Raw genomic sequence first — 19290 nt, forward strand, 5'->3', positions numbered from 1 at the left:
ATTAATATCAGCCACAATCACAACCAAGAACTTCAGTTTATACAACTGTCATTGCAGCATTGTCTATATATCAAACTGTTAGAAACCACTTAAGTTCCTACCAACAGAGGATCTGGTTAACTTAGTTATTATACAGAACACGGTATCAATCTCAGCACTCTTGGCATTTTAGACCAGATAATTCTTTGTTGTGGGGGACTATCCTGTGTATTGGAGGATATTTAGCAGCATTCCTGGCCTCTATCTGTGTTAGGTATTTGTAACAATCCCTCATTGTAATAACCAAAATTGTCTCCTGGCTGGAGATGCAGTTACATCATCACCTCAGATTGAGAACCACTGTGATACAGCCATACTATGAGATTAAAAAAATGAGATGGATCTAAGTGTACAGATATCATGAGATTTTTTTTAATGAGGTGGATCTAAATGCAGAGATATAAAAACTATCTAAGCTCTATTATTACTGGGAGAGAGGAGCAAGGTACTACGCAATATGTGTGTAATATGTTATTCTTTGGGTTTTAAAGTGTAGGGGGTAGAGTAACTGATATATATGTTTGTTCATACATAAAATACCTCTGGAAGAAGAAAAAGTTAGTATCAGTGGTTATGTCTGGAGAAGTCTAAGAAACTTGGGACTGAGTGTACGAAAGAAACTTACTTTTCCCTGCATCCTCCTTTATATTTTAATTTTTTACCGTGAATGTATATTGACCAATTCAAAAAGAAATTATCTCTTACAGAGTGGCATAGTGTAGGCAGAAAGAGGATGTTACAGGGTGAAACCAATCAATAGGCAGAAAGAGGATGTCACAGGGTGAAACCAATCAATAGGCAGAAAGAGGATGTTATAGGGTGGGGCCAAGGAGGGCTGATCAGTTTTGCAGTGAGTAGGGTGGGGACGATCAGCTTTCCCTGTAACTGATGTGATGGCATGTCAGCTGGGAGTCTACCAGGTGAACAAAGCATCTGTCAGCCCAAGAATGGCATGAACAGAAGAAGGAAGGAGGAGCCAACTTGACCGCAGGTCTGTCTTCCTGGCACTGTGGCTGGGTCCTTGTCTACAGGGCCCCGGGTTGCTGGGTGTGGGGGAGAGCAGGCAACATCCCTCTTCTCAGGAGCCTTGAGAGGGACAGAGCAGGGACTTTGGGCCAGACCTCGGTACTTCTAGGCTGCAGTGCATTTTTGTATGAATTGGGAAAATGTCCCTTCCTCTAGACTGATGCAGCCCATGCAGGGCCCAGGGCTTAGCAAGTAGAGTGGGAGCTGAATTTCTTCAGCCCCAATTTGGCTCTCAGAGACAACACTTTTGCAGGACAAAACCGACACCACCCTAAGTAGGGGTCCTAAGGTATAAGATGACTCTGCTATTTTATGTCACTCAAAACAAGAATGAAAGAAAGTGACCTTGTAGTATAACATGAAAATCAAATGATATTTCCATCTGCAGAGCATCTGTAACTGGGCTTAGAACATAGTTGCACGATGTCGTTTCCTCTCTCACCTGTCCTTCAAGATGCACGGCTTAAAGTAAGGAATTATTGCTTAATTATTTCCTCGGGCAGCACTCAGGACAGGAAATGCCCCTGGGTGAGGTGGGGGAGGGTGCCTATTCAGGTTTTGTGTCTCTATGGGAGGTTGTCATGGTCAACAGAATCGGGAAAATAAATACTGGGCAGATCATTGGGCTGCACTAAGAGAGAACCTGCTTGGACCAGCTGGACAAGAGCCACACAGTTCACTAGGTCTGACCAAGAATGGCAGAAAGTCTCCTAGGAGGCAGGGCCAGGAGACAGGAAGGGCACGGGCGAGGACTTTGGTGGTCATGGTGAAGCCAAAGGGCACAACTGTCCCGTCATTGTAGCACGTCCACTTCCAAATGCATTAGCGGTTCCAGGGGAACAAACTGGCCAGCCCCAAATACTGGTACCTGGTTCCTGAAAATGACACATAAGCGGCTCTGGTGGCATTTCCACATCATCGCCTGTCAGGGAGGGTCTCTCACTCTGAAGACAAAGGAAAAAGGAGAAGGGCAGAGAAAAGGTAGCAGGACAAGGACTTCCTGAGAAATATGCAAAAAATCTGAAGACACTTATTTGTGCTTGACCTTGTTTATACAAAGACCTGAACCCTAACATGCCAAAGATATACTTTTTCAAACTTATTTGCATATTTTAAGAGGAAGATAGAAGAGGTCTCCTGACTTTGTCTGTGCGGCAACTAAAATGAAAATTACACATATTAAAAAACTTTTAAAAATAAGTGTCTCATGGGAACTATCTACAGCAGTAAGATCCACTTATGTAGTTTTTTAAAAATTGATTTTATTTTATTATTATTATTTTTTTAATAGAGGTACTGGAGACCCAGGATCTTATACATGGTAAGCATACACTCTACCACTGAGCTATACATACCCTCCCCCCACTTTTGTACTCCAAAATTTTCTAGGAGCAACATTTTAATAAGTAAAACAAATCAGTGGGATATTTTACTTTTTTTTTTTGTATTAAGTCTTCAAATCTGGTGGGTCTCCAACATAAGCTTGGCCAGACTGCACACACCAAGAACATATAAACCATCAGACACAGACATGCACACATCTGAAAGGGCTTTTGTTGTAATTTCAACAATAAATTCTTCTGTTTCCAACTAAACAGGTTTGGGATTTTTTTTTTTTTTTTAAGAATTTTGCCCTAAGGCTTCTGCCTCTTAGCTGATTAGAAACCAGAGAATTTAGCAACTCCTTTCTTTATTGAAAGCTGCACATGAAATAACTTAGGAAAAACCTTGCTTTAAAAAATATAAAGTGTGAAAAAATTTTTGAATAAAAAAATAAAAAGTGTGAAAAAAATGGCTTAGTAAGATTGGGAGGTTTGCTTCTCATTTCAGGAGTTTTCTTACCTGATGATCCTTACTGACATTAGAAGACATTTCTCTGGGTAAATATGGCTTTAGTAATTTTTATGTGAAGATGCGTTTCTCCTCTGCGGTAGAAGAAGAAACACATTATCCTGTCACCCAAAACTCTAACCACCAATGAGTGTAAAATTGGAGATAGAGGCATGGTTTATTTTCATCCACAGGGAAAAATAATGTAATTCTGCTCAATATAATTTTTATCTGCCACTTTTTCTATGACAATAGGAAAAACCTTCTGAACCGGTACCAAAATTGTGTGGAAATTTGCTGATAATCATATCAAAATATATCTAACCACAGTGGAATGATGGGGTTGTAATTCACCATGGTCTGTGAATTTCAGAACTTTCTTTTACTAGTCCAAGACAAGAAGTAGTGTTTACAATGAAATGGTTCGCATAAACTCTCTGGGTAAGAGTTTTCCTGTGTAATCTTAAATTCATTTCTAAAACTCTTATTCAGTGGTGTTATCTAAAGAACATGATAAGCATTTGAATATACTCAAGTACCAGAGAGTAATTGGAATTTATCAGGAAAACCTGAGATGCTCAAGGGTCAACTGCATTAGCAAAAGTAAATAGATGTGCAGGACCTACTTTAACTAGCGGTTCTCAATAATTCAGACTGTTACTTTAGCCTCTAAGATTTCTGAGGAATAAGACCTTTAATTTTTAATCTCTGTACCCTGGAAACACTGTATATCTCAAAAAGAGGTTAGAGGACGAATGGGCACAGACCTAAAGATAAAACATGTTCTGTTGCGTGAAATCTGGTGAATCATTACATCGAGATAATAAAATAAAACAAAATGAAGTAAACCTTGTTCTTGAAAGTTCACTTTGTGCCAGTCACCTTTACAAAAGATCTACATTAGAACGTGTTTTTGCTAACCGAAAGACATCCAAAGAGGGTTTTTGCTTTTACAAAAAAAAGGCAAAAAGTGAAAATAGTGTTCAGTGTTTGTTTTGCAGCAAGCTGTTACAAAGGCAGCGTCCACCCCAAACAGTGAAAGTGGCACCACCGAGCTCCTTCCTTGGCAGCTACACTCAGCATTTCAGCATCAAGCTGCCATAGGTTTGAAATGAGTCTGGGAGCATCTGTACTTTATCTGGATTTATTTTGTGCAACTATTAGCAGAATGTGTTCTAAAGTAATTGTTTCTTTGCATTATACCCTAGGGCTGCTCATTTGAGACCAAAGCGATGAGTCCTGGAGCAGTTTTTAGCTCCAATAGGACTCAGTTGATCAGGGGCTCTACTGGGGAAAGGATGAGAGACCCAAGTGGTGACTTTGTGCCACCGTGGCCCCTAGAGATCAGGTGATAGAGGCAAGGGGTGGGGGTGCCTGGCAGAGTAAAATGGAAAGAAGAGCAGTTACTCTTCCTGCCACAAGTGGGAGCTTCAGGGGGCACATCTTGACCATACCAGTCAACTTGGCTTCTGGTACAGAGTCCTGTCAGAATGTGAACCTTTATCAATTGTCTCTCAAATACTCCCACTCAGAGGGTCACTCCATTCAGTAACATGGAATGTGCATTTTAGACCCCACCTCAAGTTATTTTGGAGCACACTCCAGAAAGTCTCATTCTTCTAAGCAGAGAAGCAACAACACAGTAAGACAATATTCTGGCCAAGGGAATAGGGTTGCCAAATTTAGCAAATAAAAATGCAGGCTGTCCAATGAAATCTTAATTTCATATAAACACAAATAATGATTTCCCACTATTGCATGGAACATAGTTATACATAAAAGATTATTCACTGATTATCTGAAATTCAGATTTAACTGAATGTCCTCTATTTTACCTGACAACCTTACCAGGGGTTATATATACTTTTAACAGTTTTCCAAACTAAAATGTTTGGAGCCTTGCTCTGTAATGTCACCCTTTTGGTGTGCATTAGAGCAGGCACCCCAGATTCTTTTCGTTTCCGCACATCCTCTTTTCACAAGGAAATGCAGCACTGTCCAGCTTAGCTCAGGAGGAGTGGGTGTGGCTCTGCCCTTAACCTGTTGGAACTATCTTCTACTCCCTCTGTTCAGTATCTTTCAAAAGCTTGGCTGAGAGAAACAGTATTTTTTAAGGATTATCTCAAGAATGTCCTTTTTTTCTAGGTCAGTGATAATCAGCCTTTTTATTGAGAAAGCCAGTTCAGAAAAAAAGTAACTTGTTACCAAATTTTTTTTAAATTATCTGTTATCAGGAATGTAATAGCAACAATTTTGCTTAAGCATGTTTTTACTGTTTCCCCAATTGCTACAAGACTTCATTCTTTTGGTTAAACTTTCAGAAACTACATAACATGCCTGCTTTGGTGTATCTGATATAATGCTCTACCTTTTATGAAAGCTTGTGGTCTAGGAAAGAATTTTTGGAGCTGTCTCTGTTGTTTTTCCTTAACTGACCCTGGAATCCATTTAACTGGAAAATGTGTTTCTTCCTCTTTTTATTCAGGCGTAACAACCATACAGTAAAAGTGTGCAAAGTGTGCTAACCTTACATCTCAGTGAAGTTCTGCATGTGTATCACCTGAGTAGCCACCACCTAGATCGAGTTACAGGACTTTCCCAAAAAAAAGGAATTTAAAACAAAGCTATAGAACTTTCCTGCACTCCAGCAAATACCTTTGTGCTCTTCCCAGTTAATAACTTCCACCAGAGGGAAATACTATTCTCACTTCTACAATCATTGATTAGTTTTTTCACTTTTTTAAAATTGAAGTATAGTTGATTTATAATGTTGTGTTAGTTTCAGGGGTACAGCAAAATGATTCAATTTTTTATATATATATATATACACATACATACATACATATATTCAATATATATACATATATTCTTTTTCAGACTTTTCTCATTACAGGCTATTACAAGGTATTGAATATAGTTCCTTGTGCTATATAATAGGCCCTTGATTAGCTTTGTTTGTTCTTAAATTTTATAAAATTAGAATCATACAGTATGATACTTACATTCCTTGAACATAAGTTCTGTTGGAGTCGTCTATGTTGATGCCCATATCAGTAATTCGTTCTTTTTTATTGCTGCATAATATTCCATTGTATGAATATACCACAATTTATCAATTTTCCTGTTACTGGGCATTTGTATTGTTTCTGAGTTTGGCTCTTATGAATAAAGCTTCTACAGACACTCTGCTTTGCTCACGTCTCTTGGTGCATTCATTTCTCTTGTGTCTAACCACAGGAGTATGGTTGTTGGGTCATAACACAGGTGTATGTTCAGCTTTAATGAATAATGCCAAAGAATTTTCTACCCACCCTCCCCACCCTACAGCAATGTATGAGCATTTCACTTGCTCTGCATCCTCAGCAATATTTGGTGTTGAACAGCTTTTTAAATTTTAGCCATTCTGCTGGGTGTTTGGTGGCATCTCTTGGTGGTTTATATTTTCATTTCCCCTCAGGTGATCTTGTGCAACTTTTCATATGCATACTGGCAATTGGATATCCTTTTTTTTTTAGTACTTGTTAAAGCCTGAGGTAGATCAGCTCCAAAGCCGACTCCCTCAAGGAACCATGCCTTCGAGCCTTCGTGACCTTTCTAGTCCCCTTCTTTGCTGAAATCTGGGCTAAGCTGTGTCACTTGAACCAACAGAACGTTGCAGCGTGGAGCTGTGCCAGTTCCAGGCCTAAGCCCTAAGAGCCATGGCAGCTTCTGCTTTAGAGCTCTAGGGACTTCTGAGCCACCAGTAAGAAGTCCAGCTACCCTGCTGGAGAGACCATGACTATATCAGAGGAGAGACCTTGACATTGCATAGCAAAGCAAGAAGCCCAGCCATCCCAAGTGAACATCCAGATGTTTCCAGCCCCAACTGCATCTAACTGCAACCACATGAGGGACCCCAACCACCCGGTGGAGCCCAGTCACCCCACATGACCAAGAGAGATAACAAAATGGGTTCTAAGTCTTTAGGTTTGGGGCTGGTTTATTTCACAGCGGTAGATAACTGAAATAAAATATTTTGCCATTTAAAAAAATTTGAATTGTCTTGTCTTTTCCTTAGTACTTCTTAACCAGTTCTCAAATATGGTCTGGGAACCCCCAGCGGGGTCCCAAGACTCTCTCAAGGGGCGCCTAAGGCCAAAACTATTTTCATGATGCCAAGTGTACAATGTAGGTTTCCAAAGGATCCTTGACACATGATATCCCAACAGGCTGGATGCAGAAGCAGATATGAGAATCCAGCTGTATTCTATTCATCAAGACACTAAAGAGGTTTGCAAAAATGTAAAATAATGCCACTCATTTTTTTTTTTTTTTGGTTTGGTTTGGTTTGGAAAATACTTTTCATAAAAATATGTTATTTTACATTAATGTATAATGGATTTTTAATGAGTTAATAATTAGTATTTCTCAGTTTTAACTTCAAATGCAGTAAATGTTGATAGATATAACACACATAAGCAAAAACTCTTCAGATTTCTCAATAATTTTTAACAGCGTAAGGAGGTCCTGAGACCCAAACGTCTGAGAACTGCTGAATTGGAGGAAGCAGTTCATAGGTGAGGACCTTCATGGTATTCATACTTTGCATTAACCACTCTCTACATCTTCTGACTTTTTTTGCCCATTGCCTCATTTTTCTGAGTGTTTGTTGAATAAATTACAGGGTTTTATCTTTGGAGGGGCAAATGCCTACAAATGAGTGCCTGAGAAGGCTTAGAAACCCCAGGATTGTGTTAAAAAGTCTGAAATTGTTGCCCCTGTTAACCTAAAACAATACAACAGCCAGTCATTTCACCAGCAAAATGGATTTATTCACAAGCAACAAAGAATTGCAATTCAGAACATGCAAATATGGCGGCAAACCACATGCAAGCCCGGTAAAGCAAAGGAGAGTTAACTCTTTTACAGAGGAGAGGGGGAAGTTGAGAGGGCTGTTATAAACAAAAAGTTCATTGGAAGAAACTGGGAGTTCAGAGTATAGTGGCTTGTCATTGGCTGAGTTGTGACAGTCTCTCATTGGCTGAGCTGTTGCCAGGCAGGGAGAAAATCTACCTCCTGCTAGGGGTAGGAAAGTAGTGTCACATCCTGCTGGAGATGCAAAGTTCTGTGTCTTCCTGTTGGGATCCGTATTGCCGTTAAGTGGTACGGGCATGAGAGCTCCCCCTGCTGTTCTCCCAACTCCATTTCAGTGAGGTTTCCCTTTACAAATTTTCACATCACCATGCTGACTTTCATTGTCGGTCACAGACTAGCTAAGGTTAGCAAGATTATCATTTGAATCTAGTCAATTGTTGGGTCCCTGTGTTTCCATTTCCTCCCTCCCTAATCACTTCTCTTTTTTCCCTTGTTCTTGCTACCCTGGGATTGTACCTCCCCTCCCAAAAAAGGCAAAAGCATGTAGGCTTTGCCTAAGCTTCTCTTTTCTAGGGAAACTGGGCTAACAGAGTATTATTATTTTTGTTGTTATTATTAGCTCATATTATTGATAAGAAAATAGATATATGTGTGTGGATAGTTTTTGTCTGACTCTCCACTTCCACTCCCCACCTTTCTCCATCCTGATTTGTTCTCACAGAGGGTGACCTTTATGAGCCACATCATGGGCCCCCTTGCACTCTGACTTCTGGTAGTTTTGTTTGCTTGTTTTTGTTTTTGTTTTTGACTTCTGGTAGTTTTCAGATGATGGGAAGAGCTGGCAGTTGATCAGAGGCTAGAAGAAGGGTGATGAGATAGGGTCTTTTCTTTCCCAGCTCCCTCCCTGCTGAGCCACAGGTTGATGAAGGTTGCATTCCTCCACTGAAGGCACTCCTATCGGCTGGCCTTCTCCTACAGCCTTGTATCTCTCTTTCCCAGTTCCAGTATCTGCTCCCTCTCCTTGCCCCTTCAGATTATTGCTAGCCCCCAGGTGCTTCACCATCCCTGTTGGTTTCCCTTGTTCCTGACTACACCTGTGTAAATAGTTCCTTCATTAAACTCTCCTCAACTCCTCTTTGAAGCACCATATTTCTTAAGTAGACTCCTATCATATATGCAGAGGGGTTGAGTGACTTTCCTAAGGTCATACAAAGAGTAGGTAGCAGAACACCTGAGGCTACTTACTCTAACACAAAGAAGGGCGGAGACAGGGCGGAGTCTTTTTCGGCTACCAGCCTGCCCATCCTCCTCCGAGAATCCTATGCCCTGCCCAACTTGCCGGAATCTCTGATCCTTTTGTTGGGATGGGATTGAATTCCCTAGGGCTCCCGTCCCAGACCTGGCCAGCAACTCCAGTAACCAGAGCTGTGTGAGAAGAAAAGGCCAAGCCATTGAGGTAGACGCACCCCAAACAGAGATGAAGTCTCAGGTGAGTCACGCCACTGAGGGACCACCTTCCCTGTCCCAAGGGCCACTGCTGACTGGCAGCCCTGCCTCACCAAGGACCCAGAACATCAGCCTCCCAGCCCCTGGCTGTCCTCTCCCTCCACCTTTGTGGGTTTTCCACTCAACTCCCCCACCCAATAGGTGTCCAGGAGCTGGGACATCTGCCTCCTGCCCCCACCCTGGGCCTCTAGAGATGTGAGATGCCCACAGGGCTCTAGGTGGGGCATTTGGCTCCCTACTTCCTCCTTCCAGCCCCAGATCCACTCAGATTCCCAGAGATGGGCTTCAGCCAGGGTGGGTGGGGCTGTTCCTCAGACCATCAGGAGTCACGGGCTGCCTAGGCAGTGACAGAGCTGTGGCAAGGAGCAGATCTTCACCCATTTCTGTGCCTCCAACTGACTCAAATGCGCCATGTCCCAGCACCTGCTCCTGCCACTTGTGATCCTCGGTAACGTCAGGGGACAGGCGATGGCTGCAAGGGGCCTGGGTCCTAGCATCTGGGGATCTGGAAAGCAGGACTCCTGGTTTTTGCCTGGGAAGTGGGATGACATCAGAAAAAGGTGGGAGTGAGGTGTCAGGAGGGAGAGGAATAGTATATGAGAGGAGGGGGAAAGGAGACCTGCCTGCCATGGAGGGATGGAGTACCTATAAAGCTTTGGTGGCGGGGTGGGGGGTGTGTGTGTGCTGTATCAGGGAGGGCACTGCATAAGTGTAAGTCTCCAACCTCTTCCTGATTCCATATTTCCAGCCATCAGCCCCATCCCTGGAGCCTTCCCAGACTCAGGTAAGGCAGCTGGATGGGGGAATGTCATGTGCAGAGGCAGAAAAGATGGGAGGGATAGTATGGGTGCTGGCAGGGGGGCTGAAAGGGCAGGGAATGAGGAACAAGAAGGTAGGGGGTGGGAGATGGAGAGCAGGAAGATGGGGGCTGGATGTCACCAGTATCTTCCTCTCCTTACTCTCTGACTCCCAGCTTTCAGTCCTACCCAAGAAGAACCTGAAGACCTGGGTAAGGAAGAGGTGTGGTGTCCTCAGATCTTAAAGGAGGTTAAGGCTGGCTAGGCAATGAGGGAGGTAGAAGTGATCAGAAATTCTCTTTGTTCTTTGATCAGAGGGGCAGACTGAAGCAGGGTGGGAGATGGGGCTTTGTCCTAAATTACCTGGGCCTCTGGCATGGGGGACAGGGGTGGGCTATGACTTCCACGGTACCCCATTGCAGACTGTGGTCGCCCTGAGCCCTCTGCCCGAATCATGGGGGGCTCAGATGCACAGCCGGGCAGCTGGCCGTGGCAGGTGAGCCTGCATCAGGGCGGAGGCCACATCTGCGGGGGCTCCCTCATAGCCCCCTCCTGGGTCCTCTCCGCTGCTCACTGTTTTGTGACGTGAGTATTTGCCCACTTCCAGCCCCTCTCCTCTTCTTCAAAAGCCAAGCCTGCACGCAGCTGACCTTGCATACTCAAGGCTAACTTGGAACCTAGCTGCTCCCGCCTCCCCACCCTCCCCCGAAGCCAAGTGCTCTGCAGGGTATCCAGGTTCTGAGTGTGGTGAGGCCGCCGGCCGACTACTCCCACCACTCCACCAAATATCGGAGTCGGAATTCCATCTTTCCAATGCCCCCAATCAACCACCTCCAAATCGGATCCGCTCCTCCCGGTTTTAGAAGTCTGTCTCAACCTCGATGGCCCCAGCCCCAAATCTGGATCGGACTCCGCCCCTCCTGGGTTCCCGCTGACCCCACCTTCTCCCTGGCTCTAAGCTCTGACCCCCACGAGGGCCTGCTCCCTCCATAGGGTCCACCTAACCCCTTCCCGCCTTGGCCTCGGCGCAGGAACGGGACCTTGGCGCCCGCCGCCGAGTGGACGGTAGTGCTGGGCGTGCACTCCCAGAACGGGCCCCTGGATGGCGCACACGTCCGCGCAGTGGCCGCGATCCTGGTGCCGGACAACTACAGCAGCGTGGAACTGGGCGCCGACGTGGCCCTGCTACGCCTGGCCTCGCCCGCCAGGCTGGGCCCTGCCGTGCGGCCCGTCTGCCTGCCCCGCGCCTCTCACCGCTTCGCTCATGGAACTGCCTGCCGGGCCACGGGCTGGGGGGACATCCAGGAGGAGGGTGAGTAAGGGGGGGCGTCCGGGGAGGAGGGTTATTTGAGAACCTACAGAGCCTTCCTCTTTGCTGGACCTCAGGGGCGTGTCCTAAAAGCTGGGCCCTCGGGTGGGAGGGCCCATGGGGCGGGGCCTCGGGAGGTGGAATCCACCAGACCTGGCCTCTGGCCGGGCCTGGAGAGGGGCGCTCTGCTAGGCCACAGGTAAGTAACGTGCCTATCTATCTCCATCTATCTCCTCGCCAACAGCTATCAAACTAAGACTACTGAATCACCTTTCAGTTTTTCTTTCTTGGATTTAGGATCTGGCAAGGGTTCCCATCCCAGCTCTGCTGTTTCAGCCAAAGCACTTCACCGGGTCGAGTTCCTCCTGTGAAAATTGACGAAGAGTGCCCACTTCATGGAGTTGTTGAGTGTATTAAATGAGAAAAAAACTTGTAAAGTTCATAGCACAGTGCCTGACATAGCAGTAATTAATATACTTTAGATATTTTACCGTAGGTCATCTGTGCACTAACGCCCAGTCCTGGGCATATAGTAGGCATTCAGCAAATGTCAGCTTTTGTCCTTTCTTCCTGTCCCTTTTCCTCCCATTCTATCCTCTCCACCATCTCTCTACTCCCTCTGCTCCTGTCCTCTCCCTACTCATTCATTCAGACCTTTTTTCATTCATGCAACAGATATTTCTTGAGTACTACATCATTCCGCACTATGTGAGGCATTAGAAATACACCAATGAACACAAGTAAAAATCCGTGCCTTCTCAAGCTTACATTCTAGTAGGTAGACAGAGAGCCAACAAATAAGCACTTATATTAGAAGGTGTAGGGGGAAACAGACCACTTTTCCATTTCCCATCATCCCCTGCTACCTTCCCTTGTTTGCAAGGCCCCCACAATTCCAAACCTGCTGTGATCAGACCTGCATAGTGTGGGGCTTTGGGGAGGATGCTTCAGGAGGAGTTGCCACAACCTTGGCTTGCAGGGACTCCATCAGGGCAGGAGGTGACATAGGAGGATCACTCTGAGCACTTAGGAAGTCTGTGTGGATGGGGCCAGGTCATCCTGACAATGGGCCCCCAGAGTGGGAGATTCTGGGGACTGTTTGTGAAGAGAGGATAGAAGTTGGCATTACAGGAATGTGGGAGGAGATGGAGGCCATCCTGGGGACCCAGGTGAGGCATATTAGATGGAGAAGGGCCAGGCTGCCAGGCTAGAGTCAGGGGGCAGCAGCAACAGAGACTGCATTAGCTGCTGGGGCAGGTCCATGAAGGCCTCAAGGATAGACTGAGGATCAGGGTACCCCACCAGCTCCAGGGAGCCCCAGGCCAATCCCCAAACCTCCCTGTCTGACCCTCCAGTACAGCCTCAGCTGTCACCTGACTCAGGGTTCTGGATGGGGAAGGAAGGAACTCTGTCTACTTCTCCCACCCCTTTTTGTTTCCATCAAAAGTATATTCACATAAGTAAAGGACTGAGGCCTCAGGTTTAGACACTGGGAGCCATTGATTGTTCTTGGTAAGATCAGAGCTGAGCATTAAAAACATTCCTCTAGCAGCAACAAGTAAATGCTGGGTTGAGGAACAGACCAGTGAGAAACTGGGCCTATTGTCCTGGTCCAAAGTCATGCCTCCTGAACTTTCAGGGCATTTGCCATGAAAATGCCAAGAAGTCACAAATGAGAGGCTTTCCAGACTTGAGAACTGATTGGGGAGAAGATGAGACAGGGGTCAGGGGCAACCCCCAGATTCCATGCTTGGAAACTCAGTATGGGACCACACATAGTTTATACACATCTTTGCAGAAAGGGCTGCCCCTTCAGGGCTGACAGCTCAGTGATTCTCACCCCTACCTGAATCCTTTGTGATACCTTTGTGCAGTACAGGACCATCCATGGCAGATCTCATTGGATGCTTGATGGGGTCATTCTGGAGTTGAGGTTGTAGGAAGAAGGGCAGAGAGGAGTGGGAGGAGACTGATGGGTTTTGGATGTGGTGGGCTGAGGTGCCAGGGGCATCTAGACAGAGATGTCCAGGAGGCAGCTGAAGGGGACCAAGCTGAGCCCTGGGGAACAGGGAACTCCATTCCTGCCTCACAGCATTTCTTATCTGGTTCTGCCCACAGACCCGCTGCCTCTACCCTGGGTGCTACAAGAGGTGGAGCTAAGGCTGCTGGGAGAGGCTGCCTGTCAGTGTCTCTACAGCCGGCCCGGTCCCTTCAATCTCACTTTCCAGCTATTGCCGGGGATGCTGTGTGCTGGCTACGCAGAGGGCCACAGGGACACCTGCCAGGTGAGGGGCCAGGCAGAGCCCTAATCCATTGGAGGCAATATGAGGAATAGACAAATCCCATCTCTCTCATATCTCTGAGCCTCGTCTGCACAAAGAGGACAAGATTGGCAGGGAGGGTACAGCTCAGTGGTAGAGTGTGTGCTTAGCATGCACAAGGTCCTGGGTTCAATCCCCAATACTTCTGTTAAAAACAAAAATAAACAAACAAACAAACAAACCTAATTACTTTCCCCCAAAAAAACAAGCAAACAAAAAAATTTGGTCCCTAGTAAGAGCTAAATAAGTATTAGCTATTATCATTTCATATGCTAGCCTATTGCACAGTACTTGTTACTTAGTTGATACTCAATAAGTATTTTTTAAAATGAACTAATCCTTCAGAGAAGGGAATTTTCCAGATAAGCTGCTGAAGGCCTAAACCATTTTTCCCCAGAAATAGTCTTCAAATGAGACACTTTTTGAGGGTGTTCAAGCATGCATGGTGCTGATAGGGATTCAAGATAGATGGTCTTCAGTGTCCCTCCCAATTATGAGGCTCCAGGACATATGGACATAATCCTTGCCTTCTTGAATTCCAACAATTCAACTTCCTTTAGGCCAGCGCTGTCCAATGGAACTTCCTATGATGATGGAAATAGTTTATATCTGCACTGTCCAGTGTGCTAGTCACTAGGCTTCTGAATATTTGAAATGTGGCTAGTGATTTCAAATGTTCAATAGCCAATGTGGCTAGTGTGACTGATGAATTTCATTTAATTTTAATTAAATCAGCTAGTTTTCTACCATATTGGACAGCACAAATTCTAGATGATTCTTTGTGACCCTCCTCAGGTCACTAAGATGCCTGGCCTGGATTACACTGATATCTTAGGAGCAATGCTCCAGCATTAAATGGCCCCAGAACCATTGCTTTAGTATCTGTTCCTTGTAGTTCTTCCTCCTGACTTGCCTTCAACTTTCGCTTCTTGCTGCTTTTCTATTAGCCTATTTCTTCTTTGCTGTTTTTTTTTTGGGGGGGGGGGATTAGGTTTATTTGTTTGTTTATTTAAATGTTAAATGGAGGGACTGGGGATGGAACCCAGGACATAGTGCATGCTAAGCATGCAGTCTACCACTGATCTAATAATACTCCCCCTTCTCTTAGCCTATTTCTGACAGACTTTTCCTCCTGAATGGTGGCATCTCTGATTTGCTTTAATAAGTTAACAATGAACTCTAACAACTAAGAAACCAAAGACAGGGTTTGTTTAAACTATTTCTTGAGCAAGAATCATTTGGCTCTGAATGAGACTTGCTGCCCTGTCTGGCGGGCATGTCCCTTAATGCATTAGCTTTGTGCTCTTTGCTTCAGCGACTCATTAGCCATTCTGCTTTACAAGACTTTCTTCTGTTTAGAGTTGTAGGAAATACAGAGGACAAAGCACAGCCAACGACAGGTTTCTAGGAGAAGGTGGCTTCATGCAGGGCCAAGAAGAAGACGTGTAGAACCTTTGAGAGGTGGTCCAGTAAAAGCTGGTGTGTCCCTGGGCTGACCTCCTGACACTGAGTTATTTATCATCAGGGAGACTCTGGAGGGCCCCTGGTCTGCGAGGAAGGTGGCAGATGGTTCCAAGCAGGAATCACCAGCTTTGGCTTTGGCTGTGGACGGAGGAACCGCCCCGGAGTCTTCACTGCTGTGGCTCCCTATGAGGCATGGATAAGGGAACAGGTGATGGGTTCAGAGCCTGGACCGACCTTTCCCTCCCAGTCCCCGCAGCCCCAGTCAGTCCTCTCGGAGCCCACGGATGAGAACTGCACCATCGCCCTTCCAGGTGAGGGGAGCAGGACCCCTGGATGTCACCTGGATATGGGAAATTGGAGTTTGTGTAGAAATTGCTGGGGAGTTCAGGAGGCCCCCTGACTCAGGCCTCTCACCCCTCAGAGTGCGGTAAGGCCCCGCGGCCAGGGGCCTGGCCCTGGGAAGCACAGGTGATGGTTCCGGGATCCAGACCCTGCTATGGGGCACTGGTGTCTGAAAGCTGGGTCTTGGCACCTGCCAGCTGCTTTCTGGGGTGAGTGAAAACCCAGTCTCAGGCAGATTCTTGCCCCTTTATTCATCAGTCTGAGACACTAACTGGCCCCATCCCCTTCCCTGGTTGGGGTAGGGATAGTGATGTGGGGTTCCTCTGGGAGGTGCACGATCCAGCTAGAAAATCAGGGTCCTAGTCTCTCTGGGGCAAACAGAGAGGTAATGTAAGTTCGACCCAGGACGTGGGGGTCTGAGAGCACAGTTCTCAGGCCAGGGATGTAGAATCCTGCCAAGAGATTCGGAGTCTAAGCCACAGGCGCGAGGTTTTGAGCTGAGTGTGTGGGATCCGGCCCACGTCCCCAGTCTCCCCATCCCGCAGCCGCATCAGCTCAGACCACCAGCCTGGAGACCTGGACAACTGGCGCGTGCTACTGCCCTCGCGCCCGCGCGCGGAGCACGTGGCACGCCTAGTGCCGCACGAGAACGCCTCGTGGGACGACGCCTCGGACCTGGCGCTGCTGCAGCTGCGCGAGCCCGTGAACCTGGGCGCGGCCCCGCGGCCAGTGTGCCTACCCCACCCAGACCACTATTTCCTGCCCGGGAGCCGCTGCCGCCTGGCACACTGGGGCCGCGGGGGTGAGTAGGGGCCCGCCGTGGGCCTGGCGGGGCGAAGCCGGGCCGGACACCGCCGTAGCGCTGGTTCCCTCCTTTCCCCTCCCAGAACCCGCACCCGGCTCCAGCTCGCTGCTCGAGGCGGAGCTGCTGGGGACCTGGTGGTGTCACTGCCTGTACGGCCGCCAGGAGGCGACAGTGCCACCGCCGGGAGAGCCCCCGCAAGCGCTCTGCCCCGCCTACCAGCAAGAGGAGGCGGTGGCAGGCCGCTGCTGGGTGAGCGGCAGGGGCGGGACCTGCGGGCCTGAGTAGGAGGGAGGGGCGGGCTGGAGGCGGGGCCTGAGAGGGAAGGGGAACCTGGCGCCGCGCTCTGGGGGGCGGAGACCGGGTTAACGCGACCGGAATGCCCTGGGGGCGGGGCCTGGCCCTGGAAGACTTCGGGGAGGGGCTGAGACCGGCGGTGGGGGACCGTGGGACTTCTCGCTACCTCTAGGTTTAAAATGACTCCTATAGCGAGGGCCGACTTACACAGATTAGTATTGGAGCCTGGCTTGGAGGAGATGGGACTTGTTATGTCCCAGTACAGGGGAGTCCAGGAAAGCCCCAGGAGCTTTGGTTTCCCCTCATCAACTTGCACACACCCGTAGAGGCTGGTAACACACTCTCTGCAGAACTACTCTCATCGGAGCCTTCTGTGCCGGGAAGAGGGGACCTGGTTCCTGGCTGGAATCAGAAACTTCCCCAGCGACTGCCTACGTCCCAGAGTCTTCTACCCTCTGCAGACCCACGGCCCGTGGATCAGCCATGTGACTCGGGGAGCCTACCTGGAGGACCAGCTGGCCTGGGACTGGGGCCCTGAGGGGGAGGAGACTGAGACACACATTTGTCCCCCGCACACAGAGCATGGTGGTGAGGAGGGGGACTTAGGGGCTCCTGGGGATGCTTAGATCTAGGTTAGAGGCTTTGGGGGTCAGCCGTGGGGCCCCCACTGAGGGGGTCACCTCCTCTCCCTAGCTTGTGGCCTGCAGCCAGAGCCCGCTCCAGTGGGGGTCCTGTGGCCCTGGCTGGCAGAGGTGCATGTAGCTGGAGAGCATGTCTGCACTGGAATCCTCGTGGCTCCAGGCTGGGTCCTGGCAGCCACTCACTGTGTCCTCAGGTGGGTCTCACCCATCTCCCTAAGGGCCAGAGGAAAGAATTGGGAGATGGACCAAAGAACTCTTATGATAGTGGGATGTTCTCCCTTTAGGGTTCTTATAGCACAGGGAAACTGCTACGAAGTGTTTTGAGACAGAAGAGAGATATGGAAGGAGGAAGAATGAAGGAATTAGTAGAATGACCCTGGAGATTCATTCCACCCTTTCCCCTGGACTGGGAAGGATTTAATCAGCAAGGGGGGAACATGAAGTGACATTGGACCTTGTTCCAACAGGCCAGGCTCTACAACAGTGCCTTATATTGAAGTGTACCTGGGCCGGGCGGGGGCCAGCCCCCTCCCACAGAGCCATCAGGTATCCCGGTCAGTCATCAGCATCCGCCTGCCTCGGCACCTGGGACTTCGGCCCCCGCTGGCCCTCCTAGAGCTGAGCTCCCGGGTGGAGCCCTCCCCATCAGCCTTGTCCATCTGCCTTCACCCAGGGGGTATCCCCCTGGGGTCCAGCTGCTGGGTGCTGGGCTGGAAGGACCCCCAGGACCGAGGTGAGAGCCCTGAGTCCTGGGGGTAAGAAGCAGCTGGATGCCAGCATCCCCAGGACAATCTTCTTTCCTCTTTCTAGTCCCTATGGCTGCTTCTGTCTCCATCTTGACACCGCGACTCTGTCACTGCCTCTATCAGGGCATTCTGTCCCCTGGAACTTTCTGTGTTCTGTATGCAGAGGGGCAGGAGGACAGGTGTGAGGTACGGGGGTGGTGGGGGGCTGTGTATCCTGGGCCAGGGAGGGGAGAGGCAGTGTTAGGCAGCTGGACCCCAGAGAGAGAGCAGGGTTGGAATTCTTGGGCGCTGGGCCCCGAATGGGAAGAAAGCTGGATTTTGAGAGAGACTAGGGATCAAGTTGTCTGAGGATGGCAATAAGCAGTGCTTTGTGACTGGACCCTAGAAAGATGCAGGGGACCAGGGGAAGGGTAAGAGGGTAAGAGACCCTTTTGGCCTTGGCTCTGACACTGCAGGTGACCTCAGCACCTCCGCTTCTGTGCCAGACTGAGGGAGGCTCCTGGGTCCTCGTGGGCATGGCTATTCGAGGGAGCCGGGAGCTCTTTGCCGCCATTGGCCCTGAAGAGACCTGGATCTCCCAGACAGTGGGGGAGGCCCATTTCCTGCCCCCCAGTGGCTTCCCCCTCTGGCCCCCTGAAAGCAGTGACCTCTGCCCCCCAGACATGGCTGGGGCCTCAGGCTCCCCTCAGGCTGCTATTTTCCTGCTGCTTCTGACCCCCCTGATCCAGGGCTGAGGGGGCCTGGGTCCCTGGGCCACCTTACCTTCGTCATCACCTTCCCTTCTCCTCCCCTACCTCCTCCAGCTTTCCACCACTTCCCGCCCAGTGGGGCTGGAATGTGGCCCAACTGGCTCTGTTCTCTTACCCGGAACCTCCAAGGCGCCCCACCCACCTAGACTGCAGCGGCTCTGGTAATCGGGCCTCAGAGCCCAGCTATTTTGGGCCCTGGCATCCTTGGCAGTGGGAGGCAGCAGACAATAAAGGTGTAAACACAGACATGTGGCTTTGTGGCATCGCTGGGGGCAGGCTGAGGGGCCAGGGGAAAGCCCCAGGGATCGGCCCCTCCCTCCTGGGCCTCCGTGAGTCAGGCCTTGGGCTCCCAGGAAATTTGTCCCTGATAACGTGGCAGCTGTCCCTCATTCCTGCCCCAGGGCGGGGGAGGTTGGGCAGACAGCTGGTTCTGTGTCACCCCCTCCTCAGTGGAATCAGCATCCCCAGCACCTGCTGGTCACCTCGGCCCTGCTGCCCCTCCCCCTAGAGCAAGGAAGACTGAGAGTCAAGGTCAGAGGAAGGGTCCAGGAGTCTGGGGGCCTAGCG

General features: G+C 48.7%; 1 protein-coding gene across 1 annotated transcript; it reads left to right on the forward strand.

Annotated features, from left to right (window-relative positions):
- Positions 1-9651: 9651 nt before the first annotated feature.
- Positions 9652-18969, forward strand: PRSS36 (serine protease 36). The gene is made up of 15 exons (XM_032460396.1): positions 9652-9703; positions 10004-10039; positions 10229-10264; positions 10475-10637; positions 11084-11364; positions 13480-13646; positions 15208-15457; positions 15568-15697; positions 16034-16290; positions 16376-16542; positions 16938-17175; positions 17281-17422; positions 17696-17961; positions 18039-18160; positions 18430-18969. The coding sequence occupies exons 1-15, from the start codon at positions 9667-9669 to the stop codon at positions 18706-18708; spliced, it is 2571 nt and encodes an 856-aa protein (XP_032316287.1). The 5' UTR covers positions 9652-9666; the 3' UTR covers positions 18709-18969.
- The last annotated feature ends 321 nt before the right edge of the window (positions 18970-19290 follow it).

This window comes from Camelus ferus, chromosome 18 (assembly GCF_009834535.1).
Source record: "Camelus ferus isolate YT-003-E chromosome 18, BCGSAC_Cfer_1.0, whole genome shotgun sequence".
Taxonomy (NCBI): domain Eukaryota; kingdom Metazoa; phylum Chordata; class Mammalia; order Artiodactyla; family Camelidae; genus Camelus; species Camelus ferus.